Source organism: Poecilia latipinna, unplaced genomic scaffold (genome assembly GCF_001443285.1).
Source record: "Poecilia latipinna isolate Pla-1442-1.1 unplaced genomic scaffold, P_latipinna-1.0 Scaffold2288, whole genome shotgun sequence".
Taxonomy (NCBI): domain Eukaryota; kingdom Metazoa; phylum Chordata; class Actinopteri; order Cyprinodontiformes; family Poeciliidae; genus Poecilia; species Poecilia latipinna.
The window spans coordinates 68938-91753 of record NW_015114904.1 but is presented as its reverse complement, the minus strand read 5'-3'; the positions used below and the strand labels follow the sequence as shown (position 1 = coordinate 91753).

Sequence of the window (22816 nt, the reverse complement as noted above, 5' to 3'; positions counted from 1 at the left end):
TATTGCATCATTATTTATCACACCAAAACATGACGGATAAAATGCAGCGTGGATACATTTAAATTGTTATGCATATTATGTTACATAAAATATTAGTTTGACAAATATTAAATTAAAGCTGAATCTTACTGATTTCTTACAAGGAAATGACTTGCACTATTGCATTTGTTTTAACCTTTAAAGCAAATGCAAAAGACTGTGGTAGACGTTTTGTGAAATTGAATGTAGATATATATATTTTTTCTTTTTCTACAGCTCATTTTTTAATGAGCCATAAAAGTCTCAGACGCATCCTGTCTTACAGAGTCTTCTCCGGTAGGTGGCGATATGCACACAAAGCTAGCTGGTAATGCAATCTCCACACAAACGAAAAGAAGACGCTGAGAAAACAAGTGAAGAAAGCTAAGGTACCGTTTACTCATCTAACAGAACCTTTTTCGTTATTTGTTGAACTAAACTTGTTGAAAATATAAACGCTGTTGATGTAGCTGGTTATAGTGAGGGTTACGCCTTGTGGATCGGGAAAGGAAGAAATAATCGTGGTGGAAAAAGTGACCGTCCTGTTTGTTTCTGAATTTTAATGATTAAATACTGTCACCGAATGATGAACTGCTGTGTATGGAGCCTGATGGAGATGAAATTTAAAGAAGAGCTACTGACATTTCTGACAACAAAAGTATATATAAAAGTAAAAGTATAGATAAAGCTATAGATGTATATCTATATATTAATAGTTGCAGTTGTTTTTTAGGTGTTGACCGAAAGAGCAAAGAGAACTAAAGACTGCATTCCTTTTGAGTTAATATTTTGTAGAGACAAACCTTTTCCTGATGATTCATTCTGTCTCACCGTCAAAGTTAACGATTAATTTACCTTCTATATTTGCATTCTTCTTTTCCAGAAAGGTTTCTTTGTCATTGGATTACTGAGGAACCTGATCATGAGTGTTTCTGCACTCTTCCTACTCAGCAGCCTTTGCCTTGTCATCACTGCTCAGGGTGTGTTCTCATTCACATTGAGGGTAGGAAGCCTTGTTCCTCTACATAGGTTTTAATCATCCATTGTTTTATTTATTTTATTATAGGGCAGCAGTGCTCCAAACCAGTTGGACGGCAGAACATGCAGCTGAAGGACGAGTACATCAATAAAAAGACATTTGAGGATGGGTCCACGGTGGCCTTCGTCTGTGATGTTGGCTACACACCTGTACAAGATTCTGGAGTCATCACGTGTACTGCGGGGATTTGGAGTCCTCTTCAGCTGATTTGCGAGAGTGAATATGCTTACTTAGCTACATCCTTAATATACTTTCAGTTGCGTTCTTTGCAATATGGCTCATTGCCCAGGGTGCTACTGTGTGAGGGAGCATCACAAGTACTCAAAATCTCCCCAGTGTAAGGACAGCAAGGGATTATGTGCATACACTCCTTGTTAGTGATGCTGAAATTGGTAATTTATTCAAAATGTTTGTTTTGGTGGTTAGTTAAAGGACTGTTTCATGTGTTTTTTTTTGTTTGTTTGTTTTGAAGAAGAACAAGATCATCTTTAATTCAGAATCTAATTAACCTAAAATTGTCAAGTTTACACAGGATTATTTTATAGTGAGTTCATCTGCATTCTTGAAAAGTATGAAGAAAAAGAAAATTGAGTGTAGAACAAATGTTTGATTTTCTAGACTGTTTTCCCCAATTTCCTTATATTCTTTAAGACAACAGTCTAGTACAGTCAGGTTTTACATTGATTGTTAATAAATCAACAGCTTTATATTTAATATTCCACATCACACTATCAATTTAAATTCTATATATATATTTTTTCATTTACAGACCAAATGTACATTTGTTGAAAGGGGCTATTTTATTTAATGTTTGGTCTCTAGACAATTTCTGGATGCATAACAGACGACAGACATATACTACAAAAGTGCAACATCTTTTAATAATCAGATAATTAATGACTATTTTAAGATATTCATATATTGTCTTGTAGTTTGTAAAAGACAAATGTAATGGTTGTGTCTTTCTATTCCAGGGTCGAACTGTGGATCTCTTGCTGAAGTGCCTAATGGACAAGTTTCCTACCCTCAAGGAACACAGTTTGGGGATAAAGCATTGATCACTTGTAACACAGGGTGAGTAGAAGAAAAATAGCTTGTGTTCAGAGTTGAATGAAATGTTCATCTTATTCTATTTTTTTTTTTTTTTTTTAGTTACAAATTAGTTGGTAAAAGTGAAATTACATGTGGAACCCAAGGATGGTTGGACAGGTTGCCTACATGTGAAGGTTGGTGACATTTGTTCTTATTGATCTTATTAGAAATGTAAGTTGTGTTTTTTTGTCTAATAGGAAATTTGTTTTCTAGTTGCTAAATGTCTTCAGCCAAGTGGTATTGCAAACGGTATGTTCAGTCCACGAAAGGAAGATTATACATACAGAGAAGTTGTCGAGTATTCCTGCAACAAAGATTACACGCTCAATGGATCAAAACAAATAACCTGTGAGGAAAATGATACGTTCAAACCTTCTCCTCCATCATGCATCTGTAAGTATTTTAATCTTGTCATCTAAACCTTCATCATGATTAAAAATTAGAGTTATGCACTTGAAATTCTGTACATGAAGACAAGTAAAAACAAAATTCTCACACTATATTAAATCTGACTGAAACAGTCCTGATTTAGGGGAGTTAGGATTACCAAATTATTTATTATTTACCATTATTTATTTTTGCTAAATATTAGAATTTTTTTTCTTTTTACTTTATTAAAACTCATATACATTTATGCTATATTTAGATTTTTGCTTTTAACTTTGGTGAAACATTTTGGGTATTTTTCTACAAGCTTCTCACAATAGTTTGCTTCAATTTGGGCCCATCTTTCCTGAAAAAATACTGGTTTAACCGGGTAAGGTTTGTAATCCATCTTGCTTTCATATTTTTTATGACCAATTTTCTGTTGGTCCACATTGTGATGGCTAAATGGTCCAAAATTTTGACAGTATTTTTCTCCTATTTCCTTAACTATTTTGGTTCACAAGGTGAAAAATTGGAAGACTCATTTGTGACCAAGATTTTACTTTTTGGCTGATGTCTTAAAAAGTGGCATCAATATTTCATGATGTGTTTTCTTCTGTGAAGTGCACCAGGCCCTCCTGCAACAAAACACACATAATACTGTCACCTCTATACTCCACAGTTGGGTTAGTGTTGTTAGAATTGAAAACTTCCTTTTTTACTTTTCAAATGTAACCATTGTCATCTTGGTCAAACACAGGGAATTTAATTTGGGAATTATCTCTCCCAAATTAAAGTGTTGTTCTCTGAGTGCAATTCTAAACTGGAATCTTGCTCTGTATGTTGCCTTTGGAGTTCTGGCCTCTTTCTCTCTGTAAGAGAAAGAGGCTATGTTCTTTAGCGCATGTTCATCTCAGGATCACAGAACCCATTTCCTTCCCTGATGGTATAATGGCCGGGCATTTCCCAAGTATTTTTGCTCCATTTAATTCTTTGAACCAATGGCGACTTCGGGCATCTGGAAGTTGGACCAAGTTAAGAGCCAGGTGTGTGGAGGGCTATGCTTCTTTGTATGCAATTTTGCATAATTTCTTTTTTATTTATCTCCAACGATGTCTCACCAGGAAGCAGTGTGTTTGAGGTGTTCCCTTAAAGGACATCCATTTAACTTAAACGTTGTCATTTAACCTGACTGATCTAGACCAAGGAAAGTTTAATTTAATGTGAGATAATAAAAGTTACATGTTTCTTAAAGCATATTCAGTTGTATCTCTCAGTACTGTACAAATGTTTTCTGGCAAATATGCAAAATTAACCGAAATAATTGATGCTTTCAAAAACCAAAGTGTTAAAATACAACGAACAAAAGAAAATTCTAAATAAAACTGACATTTGGTATGGCCACCCTTTGCTTTTAAAGGGACACTTAAGCACAGATTCGGAAAGAACTTGGTTAATATATTGTAAAAATCTTGTTGAGCCAACCCACAGATTCTGTGAACATAGTCCTCTTAAAATCATTAAATCATTAAATCATTTTCTCTCTTCATGTTATCCCAGACTGATTCAGTGATGTTGAAATCAAATGCCATACTGTTTTCTTTGACCTGAAGGTAGTCGTTAATGGCATTGGCAGTATGTTTGGACTTGTTGTCATGGAGCATTTCAGGGTGAAAAAAGTTAAATCAGAATATAATCTTAAAGAAAACAATAAATTTGTGACAGCTCTATACATGTAAAAATGGATAATCATTAGCACATGTTTGCTATAATTGGTGCATAAATGCACCTATACATTGATGCTGGTAGTAACACCATATACTGATTTGGATTTATTTTTAATTTTTTAGTATTTAGTAAAATCTTTAAAAATTAACAATTAAAGAATTCTTTGGGACATTTTTTTTCATTCCTGACAAAACTATTGCACAGTTGTGTATGTTAGTGTAACATTTAACATTTTTCATTTCAGGGGTTGAGTGTAAAGATCCTGTGATTCCAAATGCAGTATATATTGACGGTTCTCGGCCTCCACATAGGCACAAGGCTACTGTGATATACAACTGCAAACATGGGTACAAAATGAACGGACAAGGTACCCTGACCTGCGACATAAATAGCCAGTGGTATCCTAGAATTCCAGAATGCATCAGTAAGTCATCAATAACAATTATCTCCATTGATTAGGTAACTCTGAATAATCAGTGATCTCTTCATAACTTTAAGTAAAATGATTATGGAGTACATTACAACTTTAAGTCTCACTTTGTCCATAATTAACATCTATTTTTCCTATAATTGCACTTATCTGAAAACATAGAAACTATAGAATGGCCATCTTTCATATATATACAGACTTATAAGCAATACACTTTTACGGTTTTACAGTTTTTCTGTTTGTTTGGTGATCATGAGAGCTTTGAAAATCGCCTCCAAATAAAATGTATTATTGTTATTTTTATCACTATATATAGAAATCTTGTGTACACAATGTTGGAGCAGCATATTGACTTGTACATTTTTAGTTCTTGTTAAATATTGTATATATTTTTACACGTTTTCCTTTTTTCATAGCTCCTTGTAATGAGAGAACCACTTTGTGAAAATAATCCCATTATCCAATCCCATCATTTCAATTTTATTTATTTATAATATATGTCATTTTTTTACAGGCAATGGAAATGCTGTTGTAGGAGGATCACTTGGTGGACTTGGTGAGTGTCAATTTCATCTACGATGATTATTATTCATTTGCTTAGTAGATCCCTACATTTCTATTCTGTGTTCAAACTAATAATCTCTATCTACTTTTAATCAGCCTAGATGTAAAAACAACATTTTTTTTAATAAGACTGCAGAGCAGAAATTCTGAATTTTAAAACATATTTCATAATCAACCATTTCAGACAATTCAGTATTGTGATGAGAGAGACACGCCTCTGTTTAAGCTGCCGTAACCTTTCACAACTCTGCTTATCAGGTTTTCCGCTTTAAGAAAACCACAGCATATGCATGAGTGCAGTCAGGCTTTTTCCACAATAAGTTTGAATGTTTTAAGATGAGTTATAGACAACATTTCTATGTTTGTGTTTGGAGGAAGTCTTTTGTTTCCTGTTTGGTCAAAGATGTCAGATATTGATAACTAACTAGACTAACTGGCTGTGAAGAAGAGCTTCTTCTAAACTCTCCAACAATTTTTTAGTATCTAACGAATGAGAATGAAGCTGTGGCTTTAAATGCTTATGTTATGTGCTATAAAAAACATGTTCATTACATTTTTTTTTACACAGAATCATTCTCCTCCTCTGTTCTGCCTATCTACAGCTCCAGAGATAATGAGCTGCTTTAAGCATGTTGTCACTCTGAATACAAATAAGTTGCTTCCATCCATGTCCTCCCAACTCAATGTTTACACTCACACGTAAAAATGGCTGCAAACGGATGAGCAATTACACAGTAGTACTTTGAAAAGCAGAAGAAGAACCTCCTCCACTTGCTACATTCTTGCAACAAGAATGTAGCAAGTTGTTTCTGAGTGGCAAGTCAACAACAAAACACTTGTCCTTTCCAGCAGCCATTTTACAGCTCACCTAATGTGCTTGTGCGCCGCTTGGGTTGCTAGGTAACGGCCCGCTGCCCATCAATTGTGACTCAACAATCTGGAGGTTTTTGAAACGACTCATTTTTCCAGACACCAAAAATCATTAACTTTGTTCATTTTGGGTTTTTTGGGGAGCTGCTTTTAGAAACAGTTGGGACCCAAATGAAAGTATAAAATATACAAAATGTGAGTTTTGCAAAACAGATCCTCTTTAAAATGAATCTTAAAAATAAAAATAGATCTAGATGCATTTATAAAAGTTGTTGTTCATGCAGTGACTGCTTGATGTTTTTTTCCCCCTCTTTCTCATTATTCTTGTTGAAAATGGCTGTTTTGCAGGTTTAAACATTGCCCTACTAGTTGTTTAAACAGTCTTGTTTGTTTTTCTTTTTTCATAGTAAGCATCACAGTCATGTTGGTTCACAATTACTGGATATAAGCGCATCATCTCGAGTGGAGGTCTGTCCTCTGACTGTACCTCCCGTCCATGTGCTGTGCAAACTTTGTCATTTCTTGGGAACTTGCTTCAAAGCGGCATCCTGGGACAGAAGTAGATTCAGTTCTGTCTCTGTTTGATTCATTTATATATAATCAATGCAGCATCACCCTTGGCCTTTGTTTTCAGATTCACATGTTGTCCTAAGTATGTGCAATTAAGATGTTTGAAAATCTTTTTTTATATATATACAAGCTGCTATTCTAAGATTTGAGTTCATGTATTATTTTAGTCTGAAGCTTTTACAAAGTAAGATTGCTGCTCAGAAAGCTTCATTTGTTAAAGAAATATTCTCATTAATATGAAACGAATCATGTCATGAACGAGTTTTGTGTTTCTAATAGCTGATCACCAGTCAGTCCTAAAGATCCAGAATGAATTGCTGAACAATCCATAGTGCCTGAACAAATATCATACTTGATATACCTGAATGAAAAGATGTGAAGTATTGTTTTTTTGTAATCTATGTCCTTAAATGTCATTGATACCCATTTCTTAGCCAATCTTAGTGTTATACTACTGGATAAAACTACATATAGCATAGAATATCAGTTTCTATGTCAAATTAATTCAGCACTTTTATAATGGGAAAGTATTATTCAAAACGGACCTTTTTTAACTTAAAGTCATTCTATAATCTTATTCCCTCATCAAAAATGTACCTGGAGTGTTGCTTTTATTCTTTCATGCATGTTTAAGACATTTGTTTATCTCTCGTGGCATTAAGCTGCAAAGTCAGATTTATTTTAAGTCATGTGACATCAATTTTTACAAGAACTGAAGGTAACATAAAATTTAAAAATACTTTATATCAAGGAGATACATAGTATTATTTCAAGTATTTAATCACTGGAATTAACCTGGATCAAACAGGGAAGTTTGAAAACCACTCTAAGTATTGCACTGGTTGTACCTTTTATTTATGAAATATATTTAAAACAAATTTTTTTTCTGTATTTTGAGCAGACCAGTAACACCGGTATTGCTAAATGTATTAAATAAAAAAGAAACCCAGTCGTATTTATTGCTTGGTATTGTGTATATTGACTGCAGCTTGCTCACACCTTACTTGTTCTGAATTTCTCTGTTTGGAAAGTAATCAAAGCAATAAATCGTTTACATGCTTCATTCACGAGTGCAGTTGTTACGTCTATTGTTACATTTATTGTGTATTTAATTCAAAGATGTTAGGAGAACCCTCATACAGTATGGGGAGAATGTAAAATTAAAACTCCTTCCTAAAGTAGATTAATTTAAAATTGTACTATTATAATCTAATTGGATATCAATGCAATTCTATGATAACGTAGTTTTATATTCGGTAGTCGTTGCTTTGTTTTAACATGGGAATGTTTATAGTGCTGTGACATTTTTTGTCCCTGAAAGATAGTTTTGATATGTTGGGATACATTTTTTTCAGTGTTTCAGATCATCCAAAAATATTTTGTCAAAGAACCCGGGTAAATACAGAAAACACCTTAGAAATTTTAGTTGTATTTAGAAAGGGGAAGAAGCAATTATATAAATATGGAATCAGACTACTGACACATGAGTGGGTTAGAAGTTACCTAAAGGACACAAAAGAGTTTGTAAAAGTTAAAATCTGCTTTATACAGTATAAGTTGTGGAGTACCTCAAGGTTCTTAGATCTATGCTTTTTCTTATGTATATTAGCGTTATCACCATGGTTTCTAAATGTCTTAAGCGCATCTTATTCACGGATTAGACATCTTTTTTCTTCACTAGAAAAAATATTTAAAAACTGCAATACGTAGTTGGAAATGAATCTACAAATATTTAGAAAATGGTTTGATAGAAACTTAAATACTTGTAAAACAAAATTTAGGACAGGTTGTATTGGTACAAAAAGTAGGGCTTACCTGTAAATGTCACAAAGGCTAGACTTTATGTTCCACCGAATTGTGGGGGTTATTGTTCAACAACTCCATTAAATCCTCTCTATATCTGAGTGTCACAGCTGATTAAATATTCTTGTGATTTACTATTTTCTTACTCATAAATGTATTGTTTTCATTTGGTTATCGTCTCAGATCCTTTCCTCTCAGCAGACTTAGACTTGCTTGGTCTGCTCAAGGAGAGCTGAAACTGGAACACGGAGGCTGTGGTACCTGGAAGTTCTTCCATTATTTTTTTTTAAAAACAGCAACTGTCCTAAACCTCAACATAGATGATGGCAACATAAGAGACTCACTTGAGAATGATGGAGGGTTTCATGTTTCAGTGATGTTGGTTACAAACCTTCAATTGGATCTAGAAGTCATGTTAGGCTTTTTTTTTTGCAAGAATAAAATAAACCACCAACGATTTTACATAGAGTACAAATTTATATTTTTGTCATGTTACAAAATTGTAAATTGCATGTGAGAGACAAACTAAAACACAAAAAATCTAGCTACATCTTTTACCATTTACAGCTAACATTAGGAAGCATTGTACAGTTCTTCTCAACTAATTTCTACTGCTGAAAGGAGTGTGGTTACATTGACCATTCATCTGTACAGTACAGTGTTCAAGAACAAGTAAACAAGCTTAGAACAAAGGTAGCTTTCCAAATATAAACAGAGCAATGTTGTGAGGCCTGCCTTCCTCTGTGAACTTTAACCTACTTTAGCTACTTTTGAAAATCATTTTAAACAGTGAGTGCCACAATCTTAAATATATATTATGCCTTTAGACTAGTAAACCTCCCAAGTCATAAATTTTCATTGCTGTTGTAGTTTGTATATAATTTCGTCTTTGGTAGTAAAAGTTGTTTGTTTCTTCGCTCAGGTACTTATTTGTGAATATATAAATATTTACCTACATTCTTAGCTGTTAATTGATTTTCTTAAAACATTTTATATGAGTAACCTGCATCAGCCTTAATGCTGAGTACAAATATGCATGCCCTGCTTAAAATATGTACTATCACCACTTTTTCAATAAGAATTTTACTAAATAAGCATTTATTTGGCAGTTAGTGAAATTCTGAAAATACCAGAGATTAAAACATGCCTTTCAAATGATACATTAAGGTACAACGCACCTTATCCAATCTATATCTATAGTTAGACTTGGTGTGGGGTTTGCTAAGCTTGATGGACATTCGATGCCCCAATATCATGCTGCCACCTTGTGGATAAAAAGAGGAATAGCTTCAAATATAAAGACAGGACAGTTTATTTCATACTTCTTAAAATCTAACATAACCCCTCTCCACATGCACATCAATGTAGCTTTTCTTAGTTTATAGCCTTATTGTCAAGTTTCACTCCACCCAATCCAAGAAAGGCCACAATGCAGCAGAGTTTCCTCCTCAAGGTATGACGAGATCTGTCCTTCATTGTAACCGATTTCAAATGGTGCTAGAAAGAGAAATGGACTCTGAACACCAAAAGAAATCGGTCAACCTTGGAGAGAGGACAAAGGGACTTGAAAAGTGAAAAGCATCTTGGTAGACATGATTTGCATCTCCGAGACTTGACGTTCTTTAAGGAGTGAGCCTCAGAGAGTTGTTTGCGTTTCTTTACACCGTCATATCTATGGTGACGGGCTTGTTGTTGCTTCTGGCTTCTGCCAGTGGAATGAAACACTTCCCACCCAAAGAACACTGATTTCAAATGGTGCTAGACAGATGACAATACTCTAAGCCACCATCTGAAACCAGCTTCCAAAGGGGGCACCTCTGGTAAAACCCATCATCAGAGTGGAATATTCAGTGGAATCTGAAAAAAATAATAATATAAAAAGTGTTAATTTAAACAGAAATTAAATTAAATAGAATTACATTCTTTATCAGACATGATTGGACAAATTGGAAAAATACCCATGCCATAAAATTGAGGCATGGTTTTGTATGCAGCCCATCTGATGCAATGATGGTAGAATCACCTTTTGCTGCAACTTTAGCTGCAAGTTTTATGTGGTATGTATGTAGATTTGTCTAGCAATTTTGCACATCTAAAGGCTAGACATTTTTGTCTATTCTTTCCAAAGTGTCTCAAGCTCAGTTAGACTGCTTGGAGATTTTCTTCAAATATCCACTTTCATGTGTTGCAACATATTTTCATCTGGATTTAGGTCCAGAATTTGGGTCACTCTAACAACGGCATATATTTTTGATCTACACTAGTCTATTGTCGACTCCCAGGCACAAGTGTCTCTAGCAAGTTTTCCTCCACAGTTCTGTATCAACTATGCACACCATATTTCTCAGTGATAGTTTTATAAGTTTAAAAGAAGTAAGAAAACAGCTTGTAGCTGTCATGTGAATGAACATGTTGAAGTTCAAGAATAATTTTCCAATAACTTGCTTCATCTACTTATACTTATTGTAACTACTACAACGTATCTAATAGATACAGTAAAAGTAGAGTTGGACAGGTAAAGGATTAATCCTGGAAGCAAATCCACATGTTTTCAAATCTGCAGTAAGTCAAGCTTGCTTCGTCATACATAATGTAATCTTGTTGAGGTGTAGGTGTTGTATACAAATGCATATTTTTGTGGATGAAAACTAAAAGTCATTTATTTCACTCTTTGTCTGCAGATGTGAATTATGCATAAACCAAACACCCACAATACTATGACTCAGAGATGCATGGCATTTACTCACAACAGAGTTATACACAGGTACTCTGTTTCAGCTGACATCAGTAATATTTATAACACTGCACCGTCGGGAGCATTAGAAGTAAGGTCAAAGTTAACAGCTGCTTCATTTGGAGACTTTAGCACCTAAAACAGGGCAGTTCAACACTTTTGTGTTTTACCAAATAAATTAAAGGCACATTAAACAACAAGATAAGGGTCCAAAGTTAGGCTTTCAGAGTCTGTCAGGGATCACCAGCAGTGATGATTCAGGTGTAATTTGTCAAGGGGGGCACTGCATTCCTCTGTTATAGTATCAACCTTAAAGGTTGGGTGACTGGTGAAGCTCATGATTTGGGTCAGCAGCTGTTTTTGATTTCAAAATGGCTCATTGCCCAGGGCATTATTGTGTCAGGGGGCAGTGCGGAAGCTTCAAAAGGAAAAGGTTTTCCGTCATGTGCCCCGCGGACATGCTTTCTGCTGTTTATTTGCATATCCAGCCAACATAGTTATGCAAATAAGACGTGGTCTAAACACTGTACAAGAAAATGGGAAAAACTTAGCCTTCTTTTATGGACTCTAAGATTCACATTCTTAAATTTAAAGGGCTATTTGACTGTTTTTATGTACTTTGGACAGCATTTGATCATCTAGTTGAAAAGCTAAGTAATGCAGATCAGTAAAACCTGAACTGGCTTTTTGTTTAAAACTGTTTGAAAGAGAAACCCCTTCATTCTATTTGTGAAAAATCTAAAATGAACATGTTTTTTTTAATCATATCATCATTCAGAAATACACCTTTAGCGTCAAGACAAGAACAAAAGCCACTGTTAATAATGTAATCAAAGATAGATGGTAGTTACCTTTTCGTTGATTACACGTTAATCAGCAAAACACAGATTCATTCAAGGGTTTGACCTTAGTATCAACCATGCAAGGACCTCCACTGACCGCCAGCATGAGCTCCGGGGTGGTTTAAGATTCAGGTTTATGGAGTCTGGTTCATAGTCTGCTAAAAAATATGAATTAAGGGAAACAGATGAAGTAGATAAAGACATCAAAACCAAATGATTAAGTGGAAAAACACTGTAAAAAAAGCACCCGTGCACTTCTCAGTCACTCTTTTCCCTCCAACACACCCACACAAGTCATCTGATATATAATCCAAGCTACATGGATGTGTGAAGGACCAAACAACAACAGCACATGCGCTCTAAATGCTTCCTCTGTGTTGTATACCTCTGGCTTACAGGCTCACCTGCAGACAAACGAGATTAATCCCGTTCTCTCTGTCGCTTTGGAAGAATAGAGGATAGTTTGTTCGTCTCCAGCTGCTACAAGAGGAAGGGAGAAGGGAAGTAGCAGTCAATTGCTGGTAATGAGAGCCATGACGCAGAAGCAAAGCTACAATGCACAGGGAGGGTGGGGCCAGGACAGGTAGTGGCCAGTTCACTGACTTGTTGCCAAGTACCTCAACTAAGTAGAAAACTAGCCAACCATCTCTAATTTCCTTGTTCTTTACCCCTGAAGTTTTCACTGTTAATATACAGGTGAACAAGCTATTGAGAAACCAACTGCTTTTACAAACAAATAAATCAAGCGAATCCTGTCGCAGCCGAGAAAATTCACAACAGCTCCTTTCCCACAGCATTTACGAGCCATTTATCAGGCTTCAGGTGGACAAGGCCGAGCCGTTTGTTTCCGTGAGGGAGTATTAAGATGTTATATTTGAGTCTGTTTGCGTGGTCGCCACAGTGACAGCTCTGATCAGAGGGCCTCCCCGGCCATAGGTGTCTGATTCCTTTGCCTGGCTCGCTCCACCTTGCCCTGTCAGTTTTCTTTTTCGGGTTGTTTGTTGCTTGTGTGCTACTCGACCTGTTGTGTAATGCTTATAAAAGATTTAAAGGGACAGGAGGCCTTGGGAGAGTGATAAACGACACATTCGCAATGAGACTGTAGAGCACACAAGGGAAATCAGTGGGGATAAATACAGGTACATATTTACGGAGAAACTTTAACAAAGCAGTCCATTTTTAAGTTTGCTCTTGGAGATTTACTGCTGTGTTAAAATTCACTGCACATAGATCAGCAATTAACTGATAAAACTTGTTTTGTCTAATATAAACTGATTGTGTACAATGGCACTTTACAGACCTTTAGTAATTCTGCATAGTTCTTTATACATCAATCAGGCATATCATTATAACCCCTGGCCTAACAGTGCACCGGGCCCATTTTTTGTAGCCAAAACAGGCCTGGACTTCAGAAAGTGTGATTCTTTCCTCAGCAAATGAGACTTACTGCTCCAGCCCGTCGTACAGATGCTCCATTGGATAGAGATCTGTGGCATCTGGAGACCAAACCAAGATCTTGTCTGGTACTAGTAGACCGTTCTCAGCCTGGTAGCAAAGAACTTTATCCTTCTGAAAGAATACACCAAAGAAAACTGTTTCCATGAAACCACACTCATCCTTAATATAAGATCCTAAAGCTGGTTAAAAATGCCAATCATATGATGATCCAGTTTTGTTTGAAAATCATAATATTTTTTGCAGTAATTGCTCTTTCATGGAGTGGTGAGCAGTAACTTTACTCCGGATATAAATAATTAATGACTTTTCACAGCAGGAAGGTCTATAAATGAAATGATTAAACAAGTGATTTTAAGCACATTCTTATATCTTCTTATATTAAAGAAGAACTGTACCAGTTTCTTCAAGAGAAATTGGAATCTGGAGTGACAAGTCAAAACTTTACAGAAAACGGTGATCAGAACTGAGTCATGAAATTCTGTTTGTCAGCTTAGAAATTTTGCTCAGCAATCTAAATATGGCATCCATTTAACATCAACAACCTCCAAGAGTTGCCACATAACGCATTGCAATAACTCTATAGGTATTTAGTCTCTGTCTTCACTGTAAAGCAGTTTCTCAGATACTGAAAGAGGATTTTTTTCTATGAAAATAAGCTCTTCCTTCTCTAACAGTCTTTTAGCGCTTGAGAAAATCTGGAAATGTCAGGTTATGTTTTTGCAGATAAAACTAAATCCTCGGGGCTTCACATTGTAAGCACCACAGTTAAGATTCATTCACTAAAAATTTAAACCAAAGGTGCGTAATGGTATAAAGTACGCTTTGCCATTAGCACAGGCAGCAACTGCAATGCAGAACATAAGCAGCAGATGCTCTTTGAACGTCTCAGAAACGCTGCATATTCTGCATACTGGGGATCAAGCCAGGAAAAACATAAAAAAAAAAAAAGCCCTCTCTCATCTTTGAGCTTTTTCTGAAATTTCTAGCATGAACAGGAAACGCTGTGCTATAACCAGCAGATTTCCTTTACTGACAGTCCAGTGAAGTCTGAATTCAACGGGCTCTTTAGTTTCCTAGAAAGGAACTCATACGTCACTGAGAATTCATGGGAAGGTTCCTGGAAGAGTGACTCACTTGATTCGAAATTGTGTTGTTATTCCTCCTCCTCTTACATATGGAAGGAAGAGCACCTTCACGTCTTGAATAATGTGATTTAAGTATATAGGACAAACTTTCATTGCATTTATCATTGACATTTCTTTAGTTTTCTGCATCCAATATCAATATATGTCAACAATGAACCACAGTGAAATAACCAAGTCATGTATTCACAGAAAAGTGTTCCAGTGAGTGCTTAACCTTACTGTGAGAAAACAATGCGTCCCAGCCAATCAGAGGTTGAATGTCATCTGCCTGTTGTTTTAAGCCAATGAAATGCTGCTGTGCTGCTTGTGAAGCCTGGGAAGCTCCTCCCATCCAATGAGATTGGAGCCTTGGCATGAAGGCTTGTGATGCAGCAGCTTTAGGAAGTCCAGTCCAGTGCATGTACACTGGAGAGAAGCCAAAGCTAAGTAACAAAAAAGAACAAGGTTTACAACTTTTCTCTGTTTTGGCCCATCTCAGCACCCCTCTGTGCTTCCTCTCCACCTATGTTTTTCTCTTTCCTTCCCTCCCTCGCTCTCTCTTCCTCTTCTCTATATGTTTCTGATCCAGAGCCATGACATTTAGACCTCCTTACCCCCTCCTTTCTCCAGGAGACGGATAGACAGACAGATAGGCACACAGATAAACATACTGAGAGGGGAAGGGAGAGGTACTAGCCGGTTGCAGCGAAGTCCAGCCCAGAAGCGACTGCGTCACCATCTCTGTCTCTCCTAACTACGCAGAAACAAATGTGTCTCGGGAAGGGTTTTGCCAGATCCCAATGGCTCTGGTGGGTGAAAACAACTCACATGTTGAAAGTAACACCAGATACAGAGTGGTATGTGACAGCAACATACAGCAGCCTCTGCTTCCAAGTCCGGATGCTGATTCTTTCCATCAACTTCAGCAGAGTTAACCAGAAGAGTCCAGCGCTGGTTCTATTTTAACACAGACGCACATGACGCGACATTAACAGCCGTATTTATTATGTAACTTCACTTGAATTGCTGTATGTGTTACCTGACTGCATAGTAGGAGGGTTAGACCGCACCGTCATTTATTATTTTAACCTATTTGCAAAAAAATAATCACCCATATTCCTCGAGGAGAGAGCGGGGGAAAACAGCGCTGTACCTCGATGAATTCTTTGAAAAACATCCCGGACTGAATATTCGTGCTGTTAACCTGTTTGTCGCAACCAGCGCCACCTAACCAACCAATCAAAACAAGCTCTAGTAAGTAACTGTGTCAAATCCTCAGCATCCATGTTGAAACTCAGGCACCAGCTCACAAAATCTACGCAACACACACACATACACGCGCACACACACTCTTAATGCAGAGCACATCAAAACTACCAAGGAAGAAGAAGAAGAGGGCAGAAGCTGAGGCTGTCCGAAAAGCAGAGTGCCTCCTCCGGGTGATGACTCTGGGCGTCTGTTATCTCAGCTTCTGTTTCTCTCGACATGAAAAAGTGACGTAGCAACTAATCCGAAATCACTCTCTTGCACTGACTCGGAGTTGCTCTCCCTCGCTCTCTGTATCTCCCCTTCGCTTCCTTTCTGCTCACCACTGAAAAGCACACACACTCCTTTTATTTCCATCTTGTTGCAACAGCAGAACTGCTATTAGATTGCTACGTCTAACTCACACACACACACACACACACACACACACACACACTCACGAGCACACACACATATACCCACTGCCAGACAAACACAACAGAGTCTACTCAAATGCGTACGTACGTGCGCGCTCACACAAACACACACGCAGCTGTGCACACACGCGCATGATCACACTATTTCTCTTCCTGAGTGTGACGCAGCACTTAATTCTCTGTGCTTCTTTTTTTTTTATGCCACTGTTGTGGCTTACACAAACGCAGCTTCTTGATCAAGCTGAGCCAGAAACACACTTGCTAGCTGTCACACAAGGCAAGTGGGCACGAGCAGACTGCAGTTAAAGGGACCCTACCACCACGAGTCTCTGGCCCCCCCACTCTGTGATGTGGCTGAGTCCTCATCTCCCCCCATGTCCCTTTCTAAACAGGTCTCTCCCTCTCGGCTCCTCTCCTCTCTGGCGCTCTGCTCCCGGCTACAGACGCACTCAGGCTCCTGTGTCTGAGCCGCCTTGATCACCTGACAACCCACTGGTTTTAAAGGCACACCATCACCAGCGTGTTTATCAGTTGCGTAAGCGCTCAGATATTGTTTTTAATACCGCCTGATGTGGATCCGACTCAATCTGTACCTGGCTTACATGTTACTGTCACAGGTACGTCGCTTTCAGCATTATGCTCAGACAAAGTCTTTGTTGATTTTACTTCTATAGGAAAATACATCACATGAGGCATGCATGTCTGACACTTCCATGATTCGACCTCTTCAGTGCAGCCGACCATAGATTATCCCTAGAGAAAACACAGCACAGTTTCATCCAGTACTGTAATAAAAAGAAAAAACTCAATTCCCCTTTAGTTTCAGCTAATTTCAGACAAAAAAAAAAAGTTAAACGTTTCTTACAATATTCCCAATATTCTGTGGTACTTTTGTGATAACGATAAAAGTGACGATATGAACTATTTATTACTTCTACTTTAGGTAACCGTATCGCTGACACAGCAATTGTAGCCCAACAAACTCAAATACTGCTTTTGAAAAACATACTAATTTATAATATGCTTCCTTAGGACATAAGTCATATACTTTTATCACCAATAATAAATTATTTAAATTTCATTGTTATGTATTGATACTCCCATTGAACAAACAGTGGATAAAATAGTCAAAATAACAACCTGGAGAGTTTTTGGAATTTTAAATACCATTAATTGGAATTTATCACGACAACAATAAATTAAAATTCTTATTATGATAAGACGTCTGTCTCGATAAATGATAAATGCTCACCTTTACTTTCTATCTAGTTGCTGAAAGATGAAGTCTTTTTCAGCCTCTATAGGCTTTATTTCAAAATTACCGCATATGTAAATCCATCCATCTTTTCATAAACTTTTCCATAAACCCACCTGAACTTTGGATTTCTGCCCATTTTCATACCGATGCTAAATTTCACATATTTACTAATTATGTAGCTTCTGAATTGGTTGTACTGGGTTTTATTTAATAGTATCAGAGTTAAGGGGATTGAATATAAATAATTATTCCAATGGACATATATGTACCACTTTGTGTTGGTTACATAAAATACCAATAAAATACCTCTTCTGGCTGTGATGTGACCAGTTATGAAAAGCTAAAGGGTAATATCTAGTTTTGCAAGGAACTGTGATGAATAGATAAAGGAAAAATTAACAGATTCATATGGAAAGTGGGAAGTTGTGTTGTCTTTAAACAGGATTGTGTTCCCATCTTATAAATAGTCTGTTTTGGCAGTGGTTATTTTAAGCATTCAAGCTGCGGCTGATGTGATTGCTGCCTTACCTTGATTGGACGATTTGCTTTTTTGCTCCCAACGTAAGTGGGTCAGGGGTGCTGTAGCAGTAGGGAAAAAAAGATACAAGTTAGACAGAGTTAAACTTAGACACAGGCAATAACTTTAGTATTAACATTTTTTTATGTTCACGGGGGAAAATGTTTTAACTACTTGTTTGCAATCAGCCTGGCATTTACATAGGAGCAACAAGCTTGATTCAGTCTCTTTTATGGACTTGTGTGCTCCCAGCAACAAAGCTGTGCCTTTTGGGTCTGTCAGCATAAAGTCCTCTTTATTTGGCAAGCTGAAACACAAGCTTTGTCCTAAAAAAAACAAACAAAAAAAAAACAATGGGTAAATAAACTCACTGTATCAGAATTATGCTAGTCATTAGTAAAAAATAAATAAAAATGGTTGATTTCCTAAACTACTGATTATGTTTTACCCTTAGTTTGGATCTGCTGGGAGACGAAGTGAAGACAACTCTGCTTTGGAACCATTTTTAACATAATAAAATGTCTTCTTGTTTTATCTCCTGACAGCCAGGTCCAGAAAGCAAAACAAAGAAAGGAGATCATCTTTAAAAGAATCACCTTTCACCTGGAGCTATAAATGAAACATAAATGGGTCTGAGTGATCAAAGCATGTTTGCCCTGTGTGGACTGAGAGTATTGATCTGTGGACGGAGGTTTACCGGCCCCTTCCAGGATAAAGATTTCAGCAGTCCAAAAGTGCAGTTCTACGCGAAACAACTAGAATGAAACAACTGAAACACCAACTGTAATTTGTTTTATTGAGCTCTAGTGAGATAGTCTGCATCAAAGTGGCACATAACTGAAGTGGATCCAAAAATATCCATGGTTTTCCCTTTTTTTTTTTTTTCTAGTAAGTTCTAAAAAGTGTGGCAGGCATTTGTAATTAACCCACCGAGTCAACATTTCTCCTGCAATTATCTTTTTAGTAATTTCTGAAGGTATTTGGTTGCACAGCCTTTTTATTTTTGGGCTAACAGAGTAAATGGGGCTGAATGCAAATACAGGCCTGATGTGTTTTTATGTGGAACGTTTCGGAGGAAATTCATATCATTTTATGTGGACTACTTTGTATCGGTCCATCAAATAAAATCTCGAAATTCACTGAAGTTTGAGGTTACAAAGTGGCAGAACATGTAAAAAGTTTGAAAGACTTTGATTGTACAAGTCCCTGAAAATTAGGTTTTATGTTAAAATATTTTCATTTCAGGAAAATTGGCTTTGTTGATTCGAACCAGGAATAAAAAAAAGTGCCTTTTGTTTACGCTGACACACACGGCAACAGACTTACTGATGCATCCACGTGTCGACTCTTCCTGTCTGCTATTTTTGCTTCTCATCCAGCGGACAGTGCGTTAATTTTAGCCATGTCATCTATCAGCTGTTCCTGTTCCACTTAATCCCTGCATTGGAAAGATGCCCAGTCAGCTCTATTGACATTGTATTTGACTATTAAAGGAACAATAAGCACAATTCCAGAAATAAACCATATGTATTTTTTAATGTTGTGGATAAAATGCAGTTACTATTTTAGTGTTATTAAAATAAAAAGTGTTTACATTGCTGAATTAAAATATTTATTATCGAAATAGAAAAACTAGCTTGTACATATAATTTTAAATGCCAAAAATTACTGCTGCACAGTCTTTTTTGCATTTCTAAATAGGTACGTTTAGAAATGCCGTAATCTTTAATAAATAGTAAAAAAAAAACATACTAACATATGGTAATTAAATATCCATAATAAACTTTTTATAAATTAATATCTAAATATAAATGAATACATTTATATATCGAAGTAGTTTTACAACTACTGTTGTTTATTTGTCCACGGCCACACCCTGCACATGAAAACTGAAACTCATTCAGCTTTGCTGCACTGCTGCTATTTCTCCAGTGTGTTCTCATCTTTCCTTCAATGTAGAAACTTTTTTTGTAGAGAGAAAAACAAAACGCAGTTGTTATTGCTTCTGAAGTCCCCCCTCCCCACCCCACCAAAAAAATAAATAAATAAAAAAATAATAAAATACAGGGTCATATTATTGTTTTACCTCAAAACAGAACAGATTGTTCTGACCTGAAATTAAGTTAAGACTAAAACATTCACTCACCCCCTTTTCCGGTGCTTGGTCTCGGTTTACTTTGTAGCACTGTATCCTCCCAGGATGAAAACTGACTCATTTCATTAAGTCAGTTTTTGTGTAACTTTCTCGCATCCTGTACAAACCTGCAGAAATACGCCATCCTGTGTTAAAGAACAGTATTACTGAGTGGTGGTTTGTTTACATCGGGAGGGAAAAAGAAGTGCGTATGAAACCTCTGGATGGAGGGAGCTGAGTCAAGGTGCTGGCGCAGCATCAAGATACACGAACAACTTTAAACTCTCAACTTCTTCTGTTTTACTCTTATAAGTAGAAGCGCATGAACTTTGTTATATATATATATATATATATATATATATATATATATATATATATATATATATATATATATATATATATATATCTTCCCCTCTCGATAATAACGAGAGGGGAAGAGGAGACATAATCGTGGAATCTTATAGAAAATGCTTACTGCTTTATTCCCTAAATAAGTAAACATCTGGGAAGTCCAGCATATTTATTTCTTCCTCGGTAACTTTTCAACTTGCCATTGTAGTTAAGCGCAGCTTCGCATTGAATTAAGGGTCAAATTCCGCAGGAGCAATAAATAAACCCAAATATTTTTGTTTGCAGAGATTACGCAGATCCACATGGATGCACCGTGCTCTCACTCTCGAGGTAAATTGAAGTGCGCAACATCCTCCCGCAGCAGGATGCATCCAGCGCACCTCTCCATCCCACCCAACTCCTCTGACTGCCTACAGGACGTAGGTCCGCAAGCAAATCTGATCTTTTCAGTTTTTACGTTTTAAGAAAGCGTACGACTGCAAATGCTGAAAAATGCTGAAAAAAAAAAAAAATTGAAACTGCGCACATGATTAGTCACGGTCATGCCTAATTTATTATAGGTTTCCACTGATAAATAAAGACGTTTGAAACAGTTTTGTGGAAAATGAAGGCGAGGATTGACGAGTATATTATATAAACATGCTGTGGAAAACAACAACAACAACAACAACAACAAAAAACAAAGTAGAGCACGTTACCAAACATCATTACAACAGCACCGCCCACCATAGACGCACTCTAACCTATATATCCATATAGATAGATGATTCAGTGGCACAGCAAGGCCAATAAACAGAAGGTGAAATGTGTTACTCACTGCGTTCTCGTCATCTTGCTGCTCTGTCACCGCTTGTGCTGTAACCCCACACCAACCTCTCGGCTTGTTATTCAGAACAGAGTGGTCCCCCACTGCCCTTACGAAAACCCCAGCCCATCGACATTTTCACAGCAACACCCGCAGGCCACGCCCTCGCGCACACACCCCCGTCCAACCATTGGATGACGCTGCAGAATGCGTCGACGCGATCACATGGTCGTGACGCATGTTTACAAACAGGCGCAGAGCGGAAGCGAGCCCGAGCCCATGCATCCAGAGGAATCACGTCTATTCTCGTCCAGGTGGTTGAAATCAACGCGCTTCATTTGGATTCCCTGCTCTTCTCCAGTGCGCGCTCCCGATGCTTGGGAAGGAAATTCTGTCCGGGATAACTTATTTGGCATGACACTTGTCAGTTAGGAAATTCGTTTTCTTTTCTTCTTTTTTCAGAGAAAGACTAAAGGCGTTAGGTTGTTAGCTCTGTCTGAGCTGATATGTTGATTAAAGAAAAAGCAATTGTAGTGACTAGTGTATACTTTTGGTTGTACAACTTATTAATCACAGTCACACATGATGAGGTTTGTCATTAGAAAATTAGCTGCTGGGGCACAAGCAAAAATAAATCTTAAAAATATTTCTTAAAGTTGTTTTGCAGGATGCCTGAAAGTGAATCAAAGCCAAAATCACAATCGAAGCATTTGTTAATTTATACTATTACATTTATCAGAGTTTATAGTAATTTCTAATTAGGAATCTGTTTGATTTCCCCGCTTAGACACAGGCATGTTTTCTCAGCTACTGGCTACTAATATTTATTTTGCCACCAAAACAATCTGAGGATCAAACATTAAGATCAGCTGCTCTGTAATAACTATTAAAAGCAATTTTATCATTGGGGTTCGCAAAACTTCACTGTGAATTTACCTGGACCCGTATAGATTGGTCAGAATTACCAGGTGGGTTTGGCATGGGAACTTTGGCATGGGAACTGATTTGAACAAACCATATCTACTTGGACAGAAGTGTCCAGAGTGTGATCTACTCTGGTCGTCCCTGGACTGAAGGAAACTAATTTGATCCATCAGCATATCGAGATTTTTTGTTTTAATTCAGGCAAAATTATTGCTGAAAAATCAAAAATACAATAGTAAATATTTGATACAAAGCAAAGTATTTATCTCTTAATAACCATGCTTTTTGCATTCTCTTTGATTTTATGATGGATAGAATCACATCTATCCAGTGACTTTTACTACAAAATATATTGTGATGCAGCCAAGTCCGTTTTTAATCAGTTTATTGAACTTGGCTAAATACAGAAAAGATCTTCAAAGAAAGATGGACCCAAATCCCATTGTTACTGTTGACAATAGACACAATCTTTTTGTCCTTTGATCTTTTTTAATGAGGGCAAACTGG

General features: G+C 36.9%; 1 protein-coding gene and 1 long non-coding RNA gene across 3 annotated transcripts; one reads left to right on the top strand and one right to left on the bottom strand.

The window, feature by feature from the left end:
* The first annotated feature begins 304 nt into the window (after positions 1 to 304).
* LOC106937167 (membrane cofactor protein-like) lies at positions 305 to 7740 on the top strand. Its single transcript, XM_015018549.1, has 9 exons — positions 305 to 407; positions 902 to 998; positions 1085 to 1273; positions 2032 to 2131; positions 2210 to 2283; positions 2363 to 2542; positions 4488 to 4667; positions 5188 to 5229; positions 6515 to 7740. Exons 2-9 carry the CDS (start codon positions 941 to 943, stop codon positions 6553 to 6555), a joined length of 864 nt encoding a protein of 287 aa, XP_014874035.1. The 5' UTR covers positions 305 to 407; positions 902 to 940; the 3' UTR covers positions 6556 to 7740.
* A 1202-nt stretch (positions 7741 to 8942) lies between these two features.
* Positions 8943 to 21536, bottom strand: LOC106937168 (uncharacterized). Of its 2 annotated transcripts, none has more exons than XR_001422332.1 (3): positions 21398 to 21536; positions 12066 to 20357; positions 8943 to 10337 (listed from the first exon to the last, which is right to left on the bottom strand). It is a non-coding gene; the product is annotated as an uncharacterized LOC106937168 (long non-coding RNA). The 2 variants fall into 2 exon arrangements; XR_001422331.1 differs by lacking the exon at positions 8943 to 10337 and having other exon boundaries at positions 11437 to 12214; positions 12461 to 20357.
* Positions 21537 to 22816: the final 1280 nt, after the last annotated feature.

What these genes read in the sequence shown, in the direction of transcription:
- LOC106937167 (XM_015018549.1), top strand. Translation starts at nt 941, where the DNA reads ATGAGTGTTTCTGCACTCTTCCTACTCAGCAGCCTTTGCCTTGTCATC. An exon ending in TCTTCAGCTGATTTGCGAGA is followed by an intron (nt 1,274 to 2,031) that starts GTGAATATGCTT and finishes TTTCTATTCCAG; the next exon opens with GGTCGAACTGTGGATCTCTT. An exon ending in TTGATCACTTGTAACACAGG is followed by an intron (nt 2,132 to 2,209) that starts GTGAGTAGAAGA and finishes TTTTTTTTTTAG; the next exon opens with TTACAAATTAGTTGGTAAAA.